Source organism: Mustela lutreola, chromosome 2 (assembly GCF_030435805.1).
Source record: "Mustela lutreola isolate mMusLut2 chromosome 2, mMusLut2.pri, whole genome shotgun sequence".
NCBI classification, from domain to species: domain Eukaryota; kingdom Metazoa; phylum Chordata; class Mammalia; order Carnivora; family Mustelidae; genus Mustela; species Mustela lutreola.
In genome coordinates, this window is record NC_081291.1 from 99,039,529 (window position 1) to 99,057,792 (window position 18,264).

Consider the following 18,264-nt stretch of genomic DNA (forward strand, 5'->3'; position numbering starts at 1 on the left):
ATATTTGACAGACATTAAGAGCAGACCAGGAAAATATTTATAACAAATAAAAAGAAAGCATACAAAATCACACATGTAATAATGATTTCCCAAAACAAAATATTAAATATGCCTTATTTTATACACCAAAATATTCATAGTGGTAGTAACTCCTTGAAGGTAAAAATCCCTGTCTTACTCATCTTTATAGAGCCATCCTACAGAAGAGTGCCTGGTACAAAGTAGGTATTCAGTAAGTGCTTCCTGAAAAAAATGAAAGTGAATAATATCCATCTTCCAAAAAAAGGTACTCGATCCAAGTAAATATATGAAATTTTAATATTTTCATCTGAAATATACAAAGGACTAAAGACAAAGTCAATACCTAACTAAAATTCTCTTAAGTAACTTCATTATTACAAAGTTAAATCTTGAGTCAAAAATCCAGCTCTAAAAATATAGTCTCAAAAATCACATATCTACATATAATACAGAGGCAACTCAATTGTCTTATGCTGCATCATCATCATCCACTGCAGCATAGATGGCTTGATTCCTCCTCTTAATTTTCTTTCTTTGTTCAGGTTCATGTTCATCACTCAGCCTCTTCAATGGCAACTCAGTTAAGTCGTTTCCATCCCCTGACTCTGGAGCCTCACCAAGTTTCCCCTCTCTGCCATCTGGGGAACCCAACGTATCATCAGAAGATACAACCATGGAACCTGGCAAGATCCTGACATCAGAGAAGCTGGCAGAGAAGTCAGAAGCTTGATCAGAAGAAGGTTCTACAGATGGTGTATTCATGTCACTATGCGTACTTACAATACTATCTTCATCTTCCTCTTCTTCATCTAACATTATTTCATCTGGATTAATAGAGGACAGGGCAGATGTATCTGTGTTATATTCACTACGATCTTCTCCAGAGTCATTACTCTCCACATCATCTTGCTGTTCATATTCACCACATAAGTGATGTTCCTCCTTGGCCTTCTGAAGCCTGACATTCATGTCAGTGATGCCAAGTTGGGCACAAAATTCAGTAGTTTGAGGATTGATCCTATGAACCAACTGCATTTGTGTTTGTGGCCTGCTAGGATCATAACAAGCAGCTGTTATGCTGAAGTTACATGGAACTTTGAGGTCATGATTCAGTATTTCCAATACTTTGTTCATAGCTTCTTCTGTTGCACTATAATCCCACCTACAAAAGTCCAGAACAATAGCTTTTTACATTAGCCTCAGACAACAAAAGATGAAATCTAAATATGGACTTCATATAAACCATATATAAAAATTCCATCTAATAAAATTATAGTTAATTTTCCAAAGGACCATTTTGAAATAAAAAAAAAATTCTTAGAAAAAACTATTCTTAATTCACCCTCTAAAACAAGTATAAATCACTTTAATGTGTGAACCAAATCTCTGCCATATTACAGTTCTATGCATGCTTATTCATTTATACACTTATTTGGGTTGGTATTCCATCATCCATTTTTATATCCCTTAGAAGGAAAATTTATAGTTTTCCATACCAGTCAGTAAACCCTGAATTACTCTGACATTCATTTAACAATAATTCCCTTGATTTAAAAAAATAAGAAAAGTAAGAGGTGGATGGGACAAAAGTTGGGCATGCAACAGAGACAGCAAACCCTAAAGAAGGTTAGACTTACCTTGTATGTAGGCCATTATTCTCAGGCATATTCCATAGACGCTCAGTCACATTAATAAGATCATCAGTAGCCCTGAGAACAGTGAGCCATTCAATATCATACTCTAAGTACTCAGGAGCACTGGGGTCATGTTCTATTTCTATCACCTATAAAAAGAAATCAGTAATTTTAAGAAATACATTTCTATTTTTAATATTCAAAGAATTTCAATATAACAAAATGTAAACGGAATTTAATAGCTTACAAACACTAACATAACTTAAGTATTCCCCCCAAAATTCTCAGAATATATAAATTATAGAGCATAAATAAATTCTAAAAGGAAAATTATTATGTTTCTAGTCATTGGAAGAACAAAACTATATTGCAAAGTTATTTCATTTTCTTTTTACCTGAAGAAAGTCTCTATGTGGTAAGCATTTGTCCAAGGCTAAAAATTTGGTTGCTTTGGCTGCCTGTCCTTGATCCTTGGCCTAGAAATGTGAAGCATGATTTAAGAAAAAAATGTTAAAACATCAAAGGTAATTCATACACAGAACAGCATGGAAGCAATCTTTATTAAACATACCCCTAAGTCATGTGTCAAAGCAACAACTGTCACCATTCCAAAATAAGTCAGTTCTATAACCACTTGTATAATGACCGGCAAGGTACTTAAACTCTCTGGGCTTCAACTTCCTTACAAAAGTCAAAGGTAGACACAAATGCTGAAGATAATGATACTGGATTTTTTAAATTATAATAATAATTAAAAAGTAAATTTAAAAAAGAGAATTAGATAATGATACAGTTAAATCAAAGCACATAATACAAAGGTTAATGATAACAGAAGAGCTTAAAAGTAATCTGGCAGATTGAAAGAAATTATATAATTTCTTCTGAACAAATTTTAGAAGAAATTATAGGGAAAAATCTTTATAACCTTGGGTCGGGCAAAGCTCTCTTAGATAAACACTGAAAGTGGATATGATACATTTACAGAATGAAATATTGTTCAACAATAAAAATGAAAGAAATACTAAACCTGCTACCTGAAGGAACCTCAAAAACAACAAACAAAGGAAAGAAACCACAAGCCAAAGACTATAGATTTTGGTCCCACTTATATAAATGTTCAGAAAAGATAAATTCAGAGAGACAAAAAGCAGATTAGTGAGTGCCCAGGACTGCGGGTGGGAACAAGACTCACAGGAAATAGACACAAAAGATCTTTTGGGGGTGCTGGAAATGTTCTAAAACTGGGCTATATGATGTTTGCTCTGGAAACATCTAGAACTCTGGAAATATACTATAACTCACTCACTGAATGGTACATTTAAATAGATGAATTTTATATTATGTAAATTATATGCCAATGAAACTTTTTTTTTTTTTTAATGAACTGGCAGAAAGAAACATGGGCAAGAGGTGGTGGGTCACAAACATGAAGATTTTATTGGATGCAGTAAAAAAGTGACTCAGGAAGAACAGTAAGGCATATGGAGAAAAACAGAAAAGGAAGCAGGTTCTGTGCCATCCTGGTGTAGGCCAGGTTTCAGTTCACTGGTGGTGACGGACTAAGAGAAGTACAAGGTACACAGATTACAGACAGATGGTAGCAGCAAGGCAGCTCTGAGTAAAGGTGATTTCTGGTGTTGGACAAGGGGCTGAAATAGAACACTGGCAAAGTCAGAGGAGGTTGAGGAGCTAAGAAAAAGGGATCAAACATATTCATTCAGAAACTGAAGTCCCTGAGGTTGACAACAGAAGATGAATGGGGAGGAAAGTACCAAATCTGATGCTTCAGTAAAAATTCAGGAATATCATGAGCCCTAGGAGATAGAAGACAGAAACAGAGATGTAGAAAAGGTGATGGGTATAAATGGATGACTTGGATATTAAAAGAGGATAATCACTTTGGCAGTGGCCCAAAGGAAAAGAAAAGGAGTAACCTTGACTCTTCATCTCAGTGAAACTGGGGAGTGAGGATAAGCCCATAATAGCAAGGGCCCACAGGAATGTTTTCAAACATAACTTTCCAAACTGTATTTGAGTAACATCATTAAAGTGCACCCTCACCACAGAAAAGTGTTGGGTCAAGTTCAGGAAGCACTGCACACCACATTCCAGTGCCCATTAACACATTCGAGATTCTCAGAAATTATAGAAGCCCCTGAGAAGAAATCTCTAACCTTGTTACCCCAGGATTTTCTAAACATTTTCCCTATGGAATACTTTATGGGGAAAGTCAAATTTTGGTGAGAATGGGCGGGGAAAGAGAGAACCACACATTCCATAAAAGCCTAATTGTAAGTATAAATTTATTCTCTATCTTCCATCAAGCACTATCATTCAAGCAGTTTCCCAAAGAAAACTCTGGGAGTTCCTCTCTGTCACCAAATCCTGATGACTGCGCTTCCAAAATCTCTCTGGAACCTGTGTTCTTTGTGTTCCCTCTTCGCCACAGTTTAGAATCTCATCTTTTGTTTAAATATGCCTCCCATTTTCCTTCCTACAATCCATACACAAAACTGCTATGAAACTAACCTTTCTGAAACGAAAATCTGGTTTCATCACTCCCCAACTTTCCCCATTACCTTCTGGTTAAAACTTAAACTCCACAGCATGACGTCGAAGGTAGCTATGATCTCATTCCAGCCTCATCTCTCCCTCTGCCTCAATCAAAGGGACTGCTGCAGTACCCCAGCACATGCCAGTGCCAGGCATTCAGGCCACTAGTCTCTATACACACTGATCACTTTACCTCGATGGTGTTACCTAGATTCAACTGCTTTCTGGGACAGTCAATTCCTTTGGAAAACCTTCTTCATCTCTTCATCTCCTGTCCACATCCCCATCTGAACACAGTATGGCAGAGGTACTCCCACAGTCTCCTGGCACTTTTCATCACTGATTTAATACACTATCTTATAATCACCTGCATGTCTCTTCCTCCCAAGGATATGGAGTTACTTGCAAAAGCAAAGTTATATTTGATATCTTTCTCTCAATTTACAACTATTTTTGATAATTGTTATTTAATACATATTTGATAAGTGTTTGTTAAATGAAAGAATAATATTTTTGGTTTCTACCTGATGCTGCATTAAGGCTGCAAACTTCACATGAAGGTGCGCAGAAAACCAGTATGTAGGCTTGAAGTGCTCTAAGAGCTCTGAGGCAGCAGGACTTCCCAATGTGTTATTTTCCACTTCTTGTCGGAAAAAAGATTTAGTCTTCAGAAGCTGCTGCTTATTTCCATAATGATAGATCTTTCTTGGCCAATCATGAGATAAGAATATGTCCATAGGCTGCTTCAGCTTTAACAGAAAAAAGAAAGAAAACTTTTTAAAACACAGATCAAAAGCAAACCTTGACTGTTTCTCCACTACCGCACAACCGTTTGCCCACTTCGAGCTTTAGATTTCTGTGTAATTCATTTCAAGGAAACTTTATTTAAGAAGGTCACAGAAACACTAAGAAATACTAAACTCACTCCTCTAAGCCAGGAGAAACCACTTTCTCTCTCCTCACAAATCACCTCTGTCTTCCATGGCAAGGCAGGGCCATGCAGACACACTTTGATCAGACTGTCAGCCAGATATGGTCTTTCATATGGGGCCTCTAAAATATATAATAACCGTCATTCTTTTCCTTTCTAGTGAAGAAACTGTTTTAAGATACACAGACACCAGATTTCATGAGATATCTAATGTAAAGAGTATAGTAAAACCCAAAGGTATTTTCCCTTTTTTTCCCCCCTAATGGACTCATATAGCATATACCTAAAAAACTCTGATTACTACATAAATTACAGTAGAGGTATTTAAGGTGGCTGGTGTCTTCATGGGAAGACCACAAAATACACTCCATACTTTACTGATCCCTAGCACCTTCAAGTAATCTGCAAAAAATACCTGGAAAACTAAATTAAAATAACTTAAGTGTTCAAGTTGATACAAGATGACAGATATGACTAATCACGGAATAACTAATTCAGGCAGTAAGTGCAATGAAATTTCAGAATAAGCTGATGGTTTTAAACTAGAACACTGTTGGGATACCTGGGTGGCTCACTTGGTTAAGCATCTGTCCCTTAATCTCAGCTGAGGTCTTGATCTCAAGGTTGTGAGTTCAAGCCTCTCAACCCTTCTTGGGCCCCACTCTAGGCATGGAGACTATGGAAAAAAAAAAAAAAAAAAAAAAAACTAGAACACTGGTATCTAAGGAGGTTCTTCAAAGACTGGTAGGGCTGAAATCAGTAAAACGGAAAAAGCATTCAAGGCAGAGAACTGTTATGAGTAGGGTATTAAAGAAATGCCTGCAAAGCATCCTCGTGCTCCTGCTGAGACTGTCGGGTACGGTGGGAGGGCCTGAGAGCATCAGCCAGGCCCCCATCCCTTAACTCCTTGGGAAATCCAGGGCAGGCTACTTACCTATCTGAGCATTGGCTTTGCATCCTTAATATGACAAAGTCAGAGTAACACCAGTTCACAGACTTGTGTGGCAATTATATGAAATACCCTGTGTGGAAACTGCTTAGTCCAGTGTCAGGCATTTAATGCATTCTCAAACAAAAAACCTGGTTTTGCCTACTCTCCAGTTAAGCCAGTGTTCCAATACCTCCTTCACAATTTTACCATATTCTCTATCATTTTTTACCACTATTTATTTCCTATTTAATACCATTATCTGAAATATGTTAGTATTTTCTTTAAAGTTTCACTTTACGCCAATATATATTCTTTAGCCTTATTCTAAGTAGTAATATCTGAAGTCATGGATTAAATGTTCTATTTTATTATTACTCCCTAAAATAAATTCATAACATTAGAATTTAACATGTTCATCTGTGAACCTCCTAAAAGCACTCAAGATCCAAATTTTAGAAATACTGAATTAAGTTCTTCTTGGAAGTCGTATACCAAAATGATCAAAATACACTTTGGTACAGAATTACTTTAACATTTTTTTCAAGTCTGCTGTAATGTACTTTTTACATACCTGTTTTAATTTATAGACTTCAATATTTCTCACATGATATATACTCCTTATTGTAGCTGGATTATAAGGGGGGCACTCAAAATGACCTTAAATTAAAGAAGAGAAATAAGCTATATTCAACTCCCTTAAATACTGCAAATACAAATATATACATACACTTCTCCAAAACTGAGGTCTATCATTAATGCTTTTGGTTCTTAAAAATTTTATAAAGACACTGCTCTTAAAATGTTGGTATTTTCTACTAGTGATCACTAACTATAAATCTAAATAATTGAGGGGCTTGTGAATTTTTAAATTAAATTATATTTAATGTGGAATATGTTGTTTATTCACATAGTTTAAATTTTAAAAGATACCATCAGAATGGAATAAGAAGAATTCCTCCAGAGAGTAGACCACTGATGCATAGGGCTGGGGTGGGAGCAGGGATTAACCACAAAACTTTTGGGAATGATAGATATGTTATAATTTAGATGGTTGCACAACCTAGAAGTTTACTAAAAAATCACTGAATTGTATACTTCCAAAGATATGTAAATTTTACCTCTACAAAGCTGCTAAAACAATGGGAGGCAGGGATCCTCCTATTCCTGTCCCCCAGCCACCAGTAACACTACCTAGAGGCAACCAGTGTTAGTCAGGTTTTAGTATTTTATTCCAAGAATATCTATTATGCACGTTATAATACACAAACTTCATCTTTCTTTTTTTTTAAATGCAAATGGCAGTAGAGTTTATACATGTTCTGTACCTTGTTTTTTTTTTCACGTATCTTAGAGCTCTTTGTATACCTCCGAAATAGAGCTGCTTCTCTACTTTTTTTAAAAAAAGCTTCATAGCACTACATTGTATTGTTTTATCACGATATAGTTAATGAGTTCCTACCTTCTGCCATTACAAACAAGGCTGAAATTAAAAAAATTTGTACACATCACTTTGCACTTGTGGAATATATGTGTAAATTACATTTCTGGAAATAGAACACCTGGGTCAGAGTACTTCTGTAATTTCCACAGACTACCAGCTATCCTCCAAAGAGTGGAAGACAGTTTGTACCCACACTTGCCATGAAGAAGATAGCCTATTTTTGTACTCTTATGCCAATAGTTTAGAATCATGGGGAACAGCACAGCAGGGAACAGACTCATGATTTAATAGTTACATTGAGGATACAAGTTTTAGCTGCCAACTCATAAAATTCTGAAGTCAGTGTGAAGCAAAGTTATTCTTTTAACTTTAAAACCAAGGTATAATCTTTTCAGATACAGTGGAATGAATAAGTACAGTGTAGTATACATTTACAATGGAATACTACTCACAAATTAAAATGAATAGAGTGAGATGTATCAACTTGGATTTCAAAAACATATTGAACAATGAAGCAAGCTGCAGGAAGACACATGCAAAATGATACATTCACATGAAGTTTGAAACATACTATATCATACACTGTATAAAGCCGTTACACATCTCCTAATGACACAATCAAATCAAAGACAAATACCAAATTCAGAAGAATTGACTGTCTGATGAGAAAAGGGAAGGATAAGAGGAGAATGGGACTGAGGACAGATAAACAGTGAGCTCTGACTATATCCGTACTGTTTTATTTCTTTAAAATCCTAACTAAAAGTCACAAAATACAAAGACTTGATAAAACTAGATAGTGGATACATAAATAGTATGTTCTAATGTTCTCAACATTTTCATATGTATAAACTATTTCATTAAAAAAAGTAATAATAGTTCAAAGAAAAAAATCCGATGAAAAAGTCAAACTCTATATTATGCTTAAGTTACTCTGAGGCATACCAAGTTCTAAAGTTTAAAAACAATTCTCAGAATAATACCTTTTCGATAGTCATGAGATTTAAAGATACCAGAGATGCCACCAATCCTTATGCCTCGGTATTTTACTACACCAGCCAAACCTGAAAAAGTACACAGTTAAATAAAATTACCATAAGCAGAAGCAATCTCTTTACTAACTAAATGAATAATATAAAGGCCTAGAACTCTATGCAGTCCTAAAATTATTTGAAAATTAAATGTCATGATGAAGTTACTCTTTTACATAGTGATAAGCCAACAATATATAAGGCAGACTAGGGAGGAGAGGCCTAGAAGCAGACAGGCAAGAGACTAAGCAGAAAGTAAGGAACGCATGAGATTAGGTGTGTTAAGGGAGAAACAGACATAACTTGGTACCTAATCGAATATTACAGTGGGTTGGGTAGGAAAAAAGGAAAAATGTCCTATGATGGATTTGTATGTTATAAATCTGAAAGTCAACAGATATAAAGAACCTACAGTTTCTATACTTCATTTCTGACTGACCATCTTCAAACCTCCTCATAATATTGGGCTGTCAAAAGATCAACCAGTAATTAACTAGAGAAATTACATTTCTGAAGTTATGATGTCATCATTAGAGCTATAAGCATTTATATATATTTTAAATTTTATTTATTTATTTGAGAGAAAGAAAGCACAAGCTAGGGGAGGAGCAGAGCGGGAAGGAGAGAAGAGAGAGAATCTATCAAGCAGACTCCACAATGAGCGAGGAGCCCAACATGGGACTCTATCTCACAATGCTGAACCATGACCTGAGCTGAAACCAAGAGTCAGACACTCAACTGAGTAAGCTACCCCAGCACCCCACTATAAACATTTAAATAAAGAGAATAAAGGACTGTATAGTCTAACAGGTCTATACAAATTGAACCTGAATATAAATTGAATATATAAATTAAACCTGAATCTAATCAGGCTGTGAATCTAAACACAGATTACAAGTTCTGCAAAGGATAAAATGAATGTGTTAAACAACATAGGAAATTCCAATCAGCTAAATCCAGAAAGCAGGAAATTCTGTAAGACAAATTTCTCATCTTCTTCAACAAATCAACAACATGGGGTGGGGGAAAAAAGGAACCGTTATAGCCTAAGAGGATTTAGAATCATGACAAGCAAATGAAATGTGTGGACCTGCTTTGGATTCTATTTGAACAAGTCAATTGTAAAATCAAACTCCTGGTGATAATCACAGAAATCTGAACATGAAGTAAGCAACAGATAATGGGAATCACTGCTACTTTAGATAAGTATAATAATGGTACTGTAGCTGTGGTATTTTTGAAAACACTTATCTTCTAAAAATATGTACTGAAGTATTCACAGGCGAAATAATATGATGGCTGGGATTTGTTTTGCAATACTCCAGTCACTTCTTCCCACAAAAAAGTTTGGAGGAGAGTGAGGTTGAAATAAGGATGGCAGAATGGTAACAGTTGTTGAAGCTGGTTAACAGGTATTATTCTCTATTTTTGTGTATGTTTAACAATTTCCATTATAATAAGTTTAAGTTTTTCTAGTTTAATACAGAAAGAGAAAAATAAAGGGACTGCACATATAGTGTAAAAGGCCTCTGCAGTTATTACATTATATTACATTATCAAAATTGCTTAAACACCAGATGAAGCATGGACATATTTTCATGATTACCTAAATTAACTGTTTTAATTAAATTTTCATAATTAACTATTTAAATTAAGAGGCATTCCCAAAACACTATACATCTCAAGACACTGCCCAAATATGATACAAATCCTGACAGACTCTTCCATTCCAAACAAACCAAAAAATTACCCATGAACACATACCTAAATAATAAATGTTTGGCGCCACCCAGCCACCATAGGGTAACTCTTGCAAATGATTTGAGGCTTCATGGTTTCCCCCAATAAAGATTGTGAGAACTGGGGCCTTTTTCTCTCCAGAGTAATACCTAGAACATAAGGGTAAAGTTGTCAGTTGGCATAGCAGAAATTAGGCATAGAGAAAGGAGTAACTGATGCCCATAAAATTGGATAGCAGAAAAGCAAAATTAGGTCCAAAGGAAAAATCTGAGCCCACTGTAAAAAATTAAAAAGCTCTTTCTAAACTAATTGCCTATAGTCCTTAGGAATTCAGGAGCTGCCACCTTGGGTTCCAAGCCAGCGCGCATTCAATAAGGTCAAGCAAGAACCTTGTCAGCTCCGAACCTTAGCTTCTAGAACACGGACGAGCAGGCGTCCAATAAAAATTCCTGGATCAGTAAAGAAAGCAGTCCCAGAGTCCTATCAAGTACAAGGTAATTAACCTGTCAGCTCCTTCCTGCAGGTTTCTCCCTTAGGCTTCGATCCCTTCCGAAACAGACGGACAGGTGAAAGGATGTGAGAAAAGTGACATTTACTAAGCACCCATTCCTAGACACCGGGTGAACAAAGAAGGTAACTAAGCAAGACAGCTAGTCAAGGCCGGGGGCGGGGGGCAGGGGGATTGGAACCCAGTCCAGGTTCTCTCCCACTCCCTGCTGGATAGTCACACCTCGCACCGCCAGGTCCGGGGCCCGAGTCCCCTCGCTCACCTGTAGAAGGTCTGCATGTGGCGGTACTTGGGCGGGACGGCCATGCAACGCAAGTCGGCCTCGTTGCGCACCGCCTGGAAGTCGCCGCAGCACAGCAGCAGATCTATCCGCCCAGGGCCGCGCCTTTCCGCCAGCGCCAGCGTCTCATAGATCTTGTCCAGCTCGCCGTGGCAGCAGCCGGCCACAGCCACCCGCATTCTGACGGCTGGAGGCTGGGAGGGCTGCCTGCAAGCCCCTACACCAGCGCCAGCACAGGCCAGACAGCAAGAAGCGGCCAGACCGTTCAGCTCCCGCCAACACTGACTGAATCCACCCCTCGAAAACACGCCCGAAATAGAATTCACTTCCGGTTTCCAAATCTCGCGAGAGAGGGATGGGCAAGGGCAAGAGTTACAGGGTTTGAGAGAGCCTTCTAATGGAATGGGGCTTTGCCTATCTTCTGGGTCTTCGAATTCTGGCAGTATGACGGATGATAAAAATCAAAACCAGGAAAGGTCTGGGTGACTGAGTCGGTTAAGCGTCTGCTCTCTGCTGAGGTCATAATCCCAGCGTCCTGGGATTGACTGCCCCGTGGAACTCCTCGTTGAGCCGGCAGTCGGCTTCTCCCTCTGGCTGACCCTCGCTCTCTCGCTCTCTCACAAATAAATAAATAAATAAAATCTGTTTTAGAAGATCAAAACCGGAAAAGTTTGGGTTTTTTTAAAGTCCAGAAACAGTAGTTTAGTTTGATAAAATTAAGCCGAACTAAACAAGTGAGACCGCGGGATTGGCTAATTTCCTAGGAGGAAACTCTTGACGGCAAAGATAACTGCCTGAAAGCGAATTAGAAATTGAAAGATTTTTTTAAGAAGAGAGGTCAAACTAAAAATAATTATTAACTACAACTTAAAAACTCACTGAAGGTTTCTGAATTATCCAATGAGTTTCTAAAATTATGGGGGTATTTTTTGTCTTGTTTTGTTTTTTTAAAGGGGCTGTGGACTCTTCTTCCTACCAAATAGCTGTTTCCATAACTAGACTGTAAGCTCAATGAAAGCAGAAGAATGTCTGGAAAATATCCAGGAAGGAAACCGAACAATTGAAAAATGAGTGGCCGAAATAGAAACAAGGAAAACAGTGAAACACCTTTCGCCAATTTAATGAAGAAAAGTAATCTAATCAATATAATACAGGGAGTAACAAATCCATCCTCATTTTCTTTTTGAATATTTTATTTTTTCATTTGATAGACAGAGAGACAGAGAGGAGGAAGCAGGCTCCCCGCAGAGCAGAGAGCCCGATGCGGGGCCTGGGGCTCCATCCCAGGACCCCAGGATCATGACCTGAGCCGAAGGCAGAGGCTCTAACCCACTGAGCCACCCAGGCGCCCCACCATCCCTCATTTTTTAAAAAATGTGTAAAATAACATTGTAGGGACAATGACACCACAATTAATTCAGAACTAAGGAGAAGATATTAACAGAACCATGACAATAAAATCCTGGAAAAGTTGAAGAAATCCATTGAAAGACATTGTACGTACAGGGGCTTACAGGCAATATTTTTCAAATTTACAAGAGAGATCTTTCATGATGTTTAAACTGATCAAGAGAAAAGAAAGGAATGGAAATCTAGTACTTCCAATCTTTTTTTTTAATATGTTCTCCTTTGGGTTTGGATTTTTACATATATAATAGATGCTTTTTACAGCATTGCTAAATATAACTTTTTCCATTTGATTTTTTTAATTTTATTTAAATTCAAGTAATTAACATATAGTATATTATTAGTTTCAGAGATATAGTTCAGTGATTCATCAGTTGCATATAACACCCAGTGCTCATTACATCAAGTGCCCTCCTTAATGCCCATCACCTAGTTAACCCATTTCCCCTCCTACCACCACTCCAGCAACCCTCAGTTTGTTTCCTATAATTAAGAGTCTCTTAGGATTTGTCTACCTCTCTGATTTCATCTTGTTTTATTTTTTCTTCCATTCCCCATGATCCTCTGTTTTGTTTCTCACATTCTGCATAAGAGTGAAACCATATAACTGTCTTTCTCTGATTTATTTTGTTTAGTATAATACCCTCTAGTTCCATCTACATTTTAATGGTAAGATTTCATTTATTTTGATGGTTGATATTCCATTTTATATATATATATGTACACATATATACATATATATACATATACATGTACATGTATACATATATATAGTCACATGTATATATATATATTCACATCTTCTTTATCCATTCATCTGCTGATGGACATCTGTGCTCTTCCATAGTGTGACTATTGTGCTCATTGCTGCTATAAATTTTGGGGTGCATCTCCCAAAGGATCACTATGTTTGTATCCTTTGAATAAATACCTAGTAGTGCAATTGCTGGGTCATAAGGTAGCTCTATTTTCAACTTTTTGAGGAACCTTCGTACCATTCTCTAGAGTGGCTATACCCGCTTGCATCCCCACCAGCACTGTAAAAGTATTCCTCTTTTTCCACACCCTTGCCAACATTTGTTGTTTCCTGACTCGTTCATTTTGGCCATTCTGACTGGTGTGAGGCGGTATCTCATTGTGGTTTTGATTTGTATTTTCCTGATATTGAATGATGTTGAGCATTTTTTTCATGTGTCTGTTGGCCATTTGGATGTCTTCTTTGGAGAAATGTCTGTTCATGTCTTCTGCCCATTTCTTGACCAAATTACTTGCTTTTTGGGTTTTGAGTTTCCTAAGTTCTTTATAGGTCTTGGATATAAGCCCTTTGTCTGAAAAGACACTTGAAAATGTCTTCTCCCATTCTGTAGGCTGTCTTTTGGTTTTGTTGGCTGTTTACTTTGCAAAAGCTGTTTATCTTGATGAAGTCGCAATAGTTCATTTATGCTTTTGTTTCCCTTGCCTTTGGAGACGTGTCTAGTAAGAATTTGCTGCATTCGAGGTCAGAGAGGTTGCTGTCTGTGTTCTCCTCTAAAGATTTTGATGGATTCCTGTCTCATATTTGGGTTTTTCATCCATTTTGAGTTTATTTTTGTGTATGGTGTCAAGAAGGTGATCCAGTTTCATTCTTCTACATGTGGCTGTCCAATTTTCCCAATGCCATTTGTTGAAGAGACTGTCTTTTTTCCATTGGATATTCTTTCCTGTTTTGTCAAAGTTTACATGGCCATAGATTCATTTGATTTTTATTTATTTAATTAATTTATTTTTTAAAAGATTTTATTTATTTATTTGACAGAGAGAGATTACAAGTAGGCAGAGAGGCAGGCAGAGAGAGACAGAGGAGGAAGCAGGCTCCCCGCTGAGCAGAGAGCCCGATGCGGGACTCGATCCCAGGACCCTGGGATCATGACCTGAGCCGAAGGCAGCGGCTTAACCCACTGAGCCACCCAGGCGCCCCATTTGATTTTTAATCTACAGGAATTGTCATTTTCTGGATCCTATTTTCTTCCATGTAAAATATTTTAATTGTTGTCTGACTTAAAGTAACAAATTAAACTTAAAGCAACAAATTAAAACTTAAGAGCCCATTTTGACATATGTAATCACTCATATAAACCCCATCCATATCAAGATATAAAGTATTTCCAGCATTCAGAAAGACTCCCTTATACTTCCTCACAAGGCCCTAAACCCAAAAGAAAAGCACTGTTCTAACCTCTATCAACATAGATGGGCTTTGCTTTTTTTTTTTTTTTTCTAATTCCACTATAGTTAACATACAGTGTTATATTAGTTTCTGGTGTACAATATAGTGATTCAACAATTCCATACATTACTCAATGCTCATCATAAGTGGACTCTTAATTCTCTTCCCCTATGTTGCTTGCTTACAAATTTCATATAAATGTCAGTATATATTATGCACTTAATTTAATGTTTGTGGTATTCATCTGTAAATCTATAATATAAATAGATAAAACCATAAGATGCTGTTTCTTATTACTGTGTAGTATTCCATTATGTGAACATACCACAGTTTGTCTATTGTTCTGCTGAAGGACAACTGGGTTGTTTCTACTTTGGGGCTATTATGAATAAAACCACCATGCACATTCTTGTACAAATCTTTTAGTGGACATTACACTTATTTCCCTTGGATTATGTCCAGTAATATAATCTCTGTGTATAGAGTAGATATATGTTTAGCTTTGATAGATAGGTCTGTTTCCAAAGTGTGCCAATTACACTTTCCTAAGGAATATAAAACCATTCCAATTATTCCCGGTGCTCAACTACCTTAGTATTATCTGTCTATTACATTTTAGCCATTTCCTTGCATTTTGTGCAATGGTATCTCATTATGATTTCCAAATGTATGGTTTAGAAGAAAATTTTAATTTATCAGTCAACTTGAATTTTCTTCTTTTGTGACCAATAGGAAACAATATCTTAATACCATAACATTCAAAAAACTAGTGGTCAAAGCAGGAAATAAAAGATGAAAATAAGAATGAAGAAGTGCTTTGTGGCTCAGCTCCTGATTCCAACCTACACCCCATTTCTAGAGGCCATACCAGTGAGTAAACAAACTTGAGAAGTCTCACTGACTTTCTTTAATCCAGAAAGAATCAGACTTGATAGAAACCCTCACACTCTTCCCATTCTGAATGAGGATGGGAAAAAAAAATCCATGTATAAGTGGACCCACACAGTTCAAACCCATTTTGTTCAAGGGTCAACTCTATTCTATACTAATAAAAATAAATAATAGGGGGAAAGAGAGATCTTATTTACACAAGAATGCTGATTGGTAAATATGGAAGGAAAGTTGGATTAGAGATTATCATTTTATCATCATAGTCATCATCATCATCATTTCCAGCAAGTATCTTCAATTAATACTAAAACCACTGAGTAAAACTTTAGAGAATAATAGGATACTTACATAGTTTCAGTGTATCTGTTATTTGAAACTACTTATATAGTCTCAAAGTATTTTTTCAAAAGATACTTATTATAACACAAAAATTAGAATTTTACAGTAGAGAAACCTAGCACATACCACTTTAACAGAATGATCAAAGTTAACCTTATTAGGAGTGAACTAATCTTCATCATGTGTCTTGTTATATGTTATTTCTGTGGTAGTCCTACCCAAAATCCATAACTCAAATCTAATCCTGAAAAATAGAAGAGGCACCTGGGTGGCTTAGTGGGTTAAAACCTCTGCCTTCGTCTCAGGTCATGATCCCAGGGTCCTGGGATCAGGCCCCACATCAGGCTCTCTGCTAGGCAGGGAGCTTCCCCCCCCACCCCCCACCCAACCTCTGCCTGCCTCTCTGCCTACTTGCGATCTCTGTCTGTCAAATATAAATGAATAAATAAATAATTTAAAAAAGTATATGAGACAAACATATTGAGAATGACAATTGAAAAATAACTGGTTTAACTTTCTTAAAAATATGCTCATAAAAGAAGAGACAAACTGAGAAAGATTAAAAATTAAAGAAGACAGAAGTTTCATGAATATGGAATTAGGGCAGTTGGCCAAATGTGAATAAGGTCTGTAAATTCAATAACATTGTGTCAGGGTTAATGTCCTGGTTTTGTTAATTTTACTGTGGTTATATAAGGGAATTCCTTGTTTTTAGGAAACTTTCCTAAAACAAGAAATATATATATATATATATATATATATATATATATATATATATATATACACACATATATACACATGTATATACATGTATACATATATAAAATACATTTAGGGATAAAGGAGCATCATTCTGCCATTTACTCTCATATACGTAATACTTATTATATGTGACAGATACGTAATTTATATATATAATGTATCATAGATATATAAAATACTCCCTCCCTGTGTGTGTGCGTGTGTGTGTGTGTTTATTTTTAGTTTCTGCCCATGTAGTGCAGGGGCTAGAACTAAGAAACTACATTTCTTAGACTCACTTGCCAGCTAAGGTCCAGATTTGGTTTTGCAAATAAGAAACATTTGAGTGAAATTAGAAAGGAAAAGACAGGTGAAAGCTCTTTCTGTCCTTCAGTGGTGGTGAACTTCCTACTGTTCCTGATCTCAAGTAAGGTATGTTCCCCCACGACTGACTCATTTGCATCTTTAGCTCTTTCAAAAATGTTGTGATCTTTTTTGCTTGAAATACCTAGAATAGGGGGGTGCCTATGTGGCTCAGTCCTTAACCATCTGCCTTCAGCTCAGGTCATGATCAGGTCCTGGGATCAAGCGACGCATCAAGCCCTGAGCCAAGTCCTACACTGGGCTCCCTGCTTGGAGGGAAGCCTGCTTCTCTCTCTCCCACTCCCCCTGCTTCTGTTCCCTCTCTCCTGCTTCTGTTCCCTCTCTCTCTCTCTCAAATAAATAAAACCCTTTTTAAAAAAAATACCTAGAATGGGTTCTGTTTTCCAATACGTTATACGAGGCAAGGTGTTATTCAAGTAGAAGGCAACAAGCAGATGTTTTCAGCCATAAAAGAACTCCAAGGAAACAATACCCAAAGGCACTTTTTGATGGGGGAAAAAAATGACTTGACAATGAAATACAGTCAAATAAGAGTTGAGTAAAAATAAAGAACACAGGGAGAAAGAACCAATTTAAAAGATGGATGATTAAAAATAGGGCAGTATGATGGGATAGGAAATAAATGCTGAAATAAGGAATAGGGTATTTCATGAATACAGCGTGGTTCTAGAAGACCATGTTGATAAGGTGACATTGAGCAGAAACCTTCATGAAGTAAGGGAGTGAGCTAGGGAGATATTTGAGCAGTAAGTCTGTTTCAAGTCTGTTTTAAAATAAAATGTGACACACCTCAAGAAAAAAAATCCATCCTAGCTATCTGCATCTTATCATTGAACTAGTGATTTTGGCACCTGCCACCACCTGATGGCAGCACACTCTAGAGGAAAACTAAGAGAGCAAGTCTGGTGGTAAAACTAAATTAAAGAGAGGCAAACGTCACAAAAGAATAAAAGTACTATGTTGTTTCTGGCCTCTGAATCTTAAACTTAGACATTACATTGCATTTTCCGATTTCACTAAAAAGATAAAAAATACAAACAAACCTCAGTACCTCTTGGTTACAAGTTTGGTAACTTCCAGATTCCATTCCTGCATCGTAAATAGTGAACAGATTGGCTTTACTTTATCTAACTTGTTACCTTCATGTCTTCGTTTTCAAATCCATCTGCCTAATGTGGTCCCCATTGTTCGGTGCAGAGGTGTCTTTTTATTACCCAGGCAATCCA

General features: G+C 36.8%; 1 protein-coding gene across 1 annotated transcript; it reads right to left on the minus strand.

Annotated features, from left to right (window-relative positions):
- Nucleotides 1–294: 294 nt before the first annotated feature.
- DBR1 (debranching RNA lariats 1) lies at nucleotides 295–11,391 on the minus strand. Its single transcript, XM_059162719.1, has 8 exons — nucleotides 11,053–11,391; nucleotides 10,307–10,431; nucleotides 8,495–8,575; nucleotides 6,642–6,727; nucleotides 4,733–4,957; nucleotides 2,051–2,131; nucleotides 1,659–1,804; nucleotides 295–1,183 (listed from the first exon to the last, which is right to left on the minus strand). The coding sequence occupies exons 1-8, from the start codon at nucleotides 11,247–11,249 to the stop codon at nucleotides 490–492; spliced, it is 1,635 nt and encodes a 544-aa protein (XP_059018702.1). The 5' UTR covers nucleotides 11,250–11,391; the 3' UTR covers nucleotides 295–489.
- Nucleotides 11,392–18,264: the final 6,873 nt, after the last annotated feature.

Coding starts and splice junctions, on each gene's coding strand:
- DBR1 (XM_059162719.1), bottom strand. CDS start 11,249: ATGCGGGTGGCTGTGGCCGGCTGCTGCCACGGCGAGCTGGACAAGATC. Junction 10,432..11,052: donor CACATGCAGACCTTCTACAG/GTGAGCGAGGGG, acceptor CTTATGTTCTAG/GTATTACTCTGGAGAGAAAA. Junction 8,576..10,306: donor GCCAAACATTTATTATTTAG/GTATGTGTTCAT, acceptor GTACTTTTTCAG/GTTTGGCTGGTGTAGTAAAA.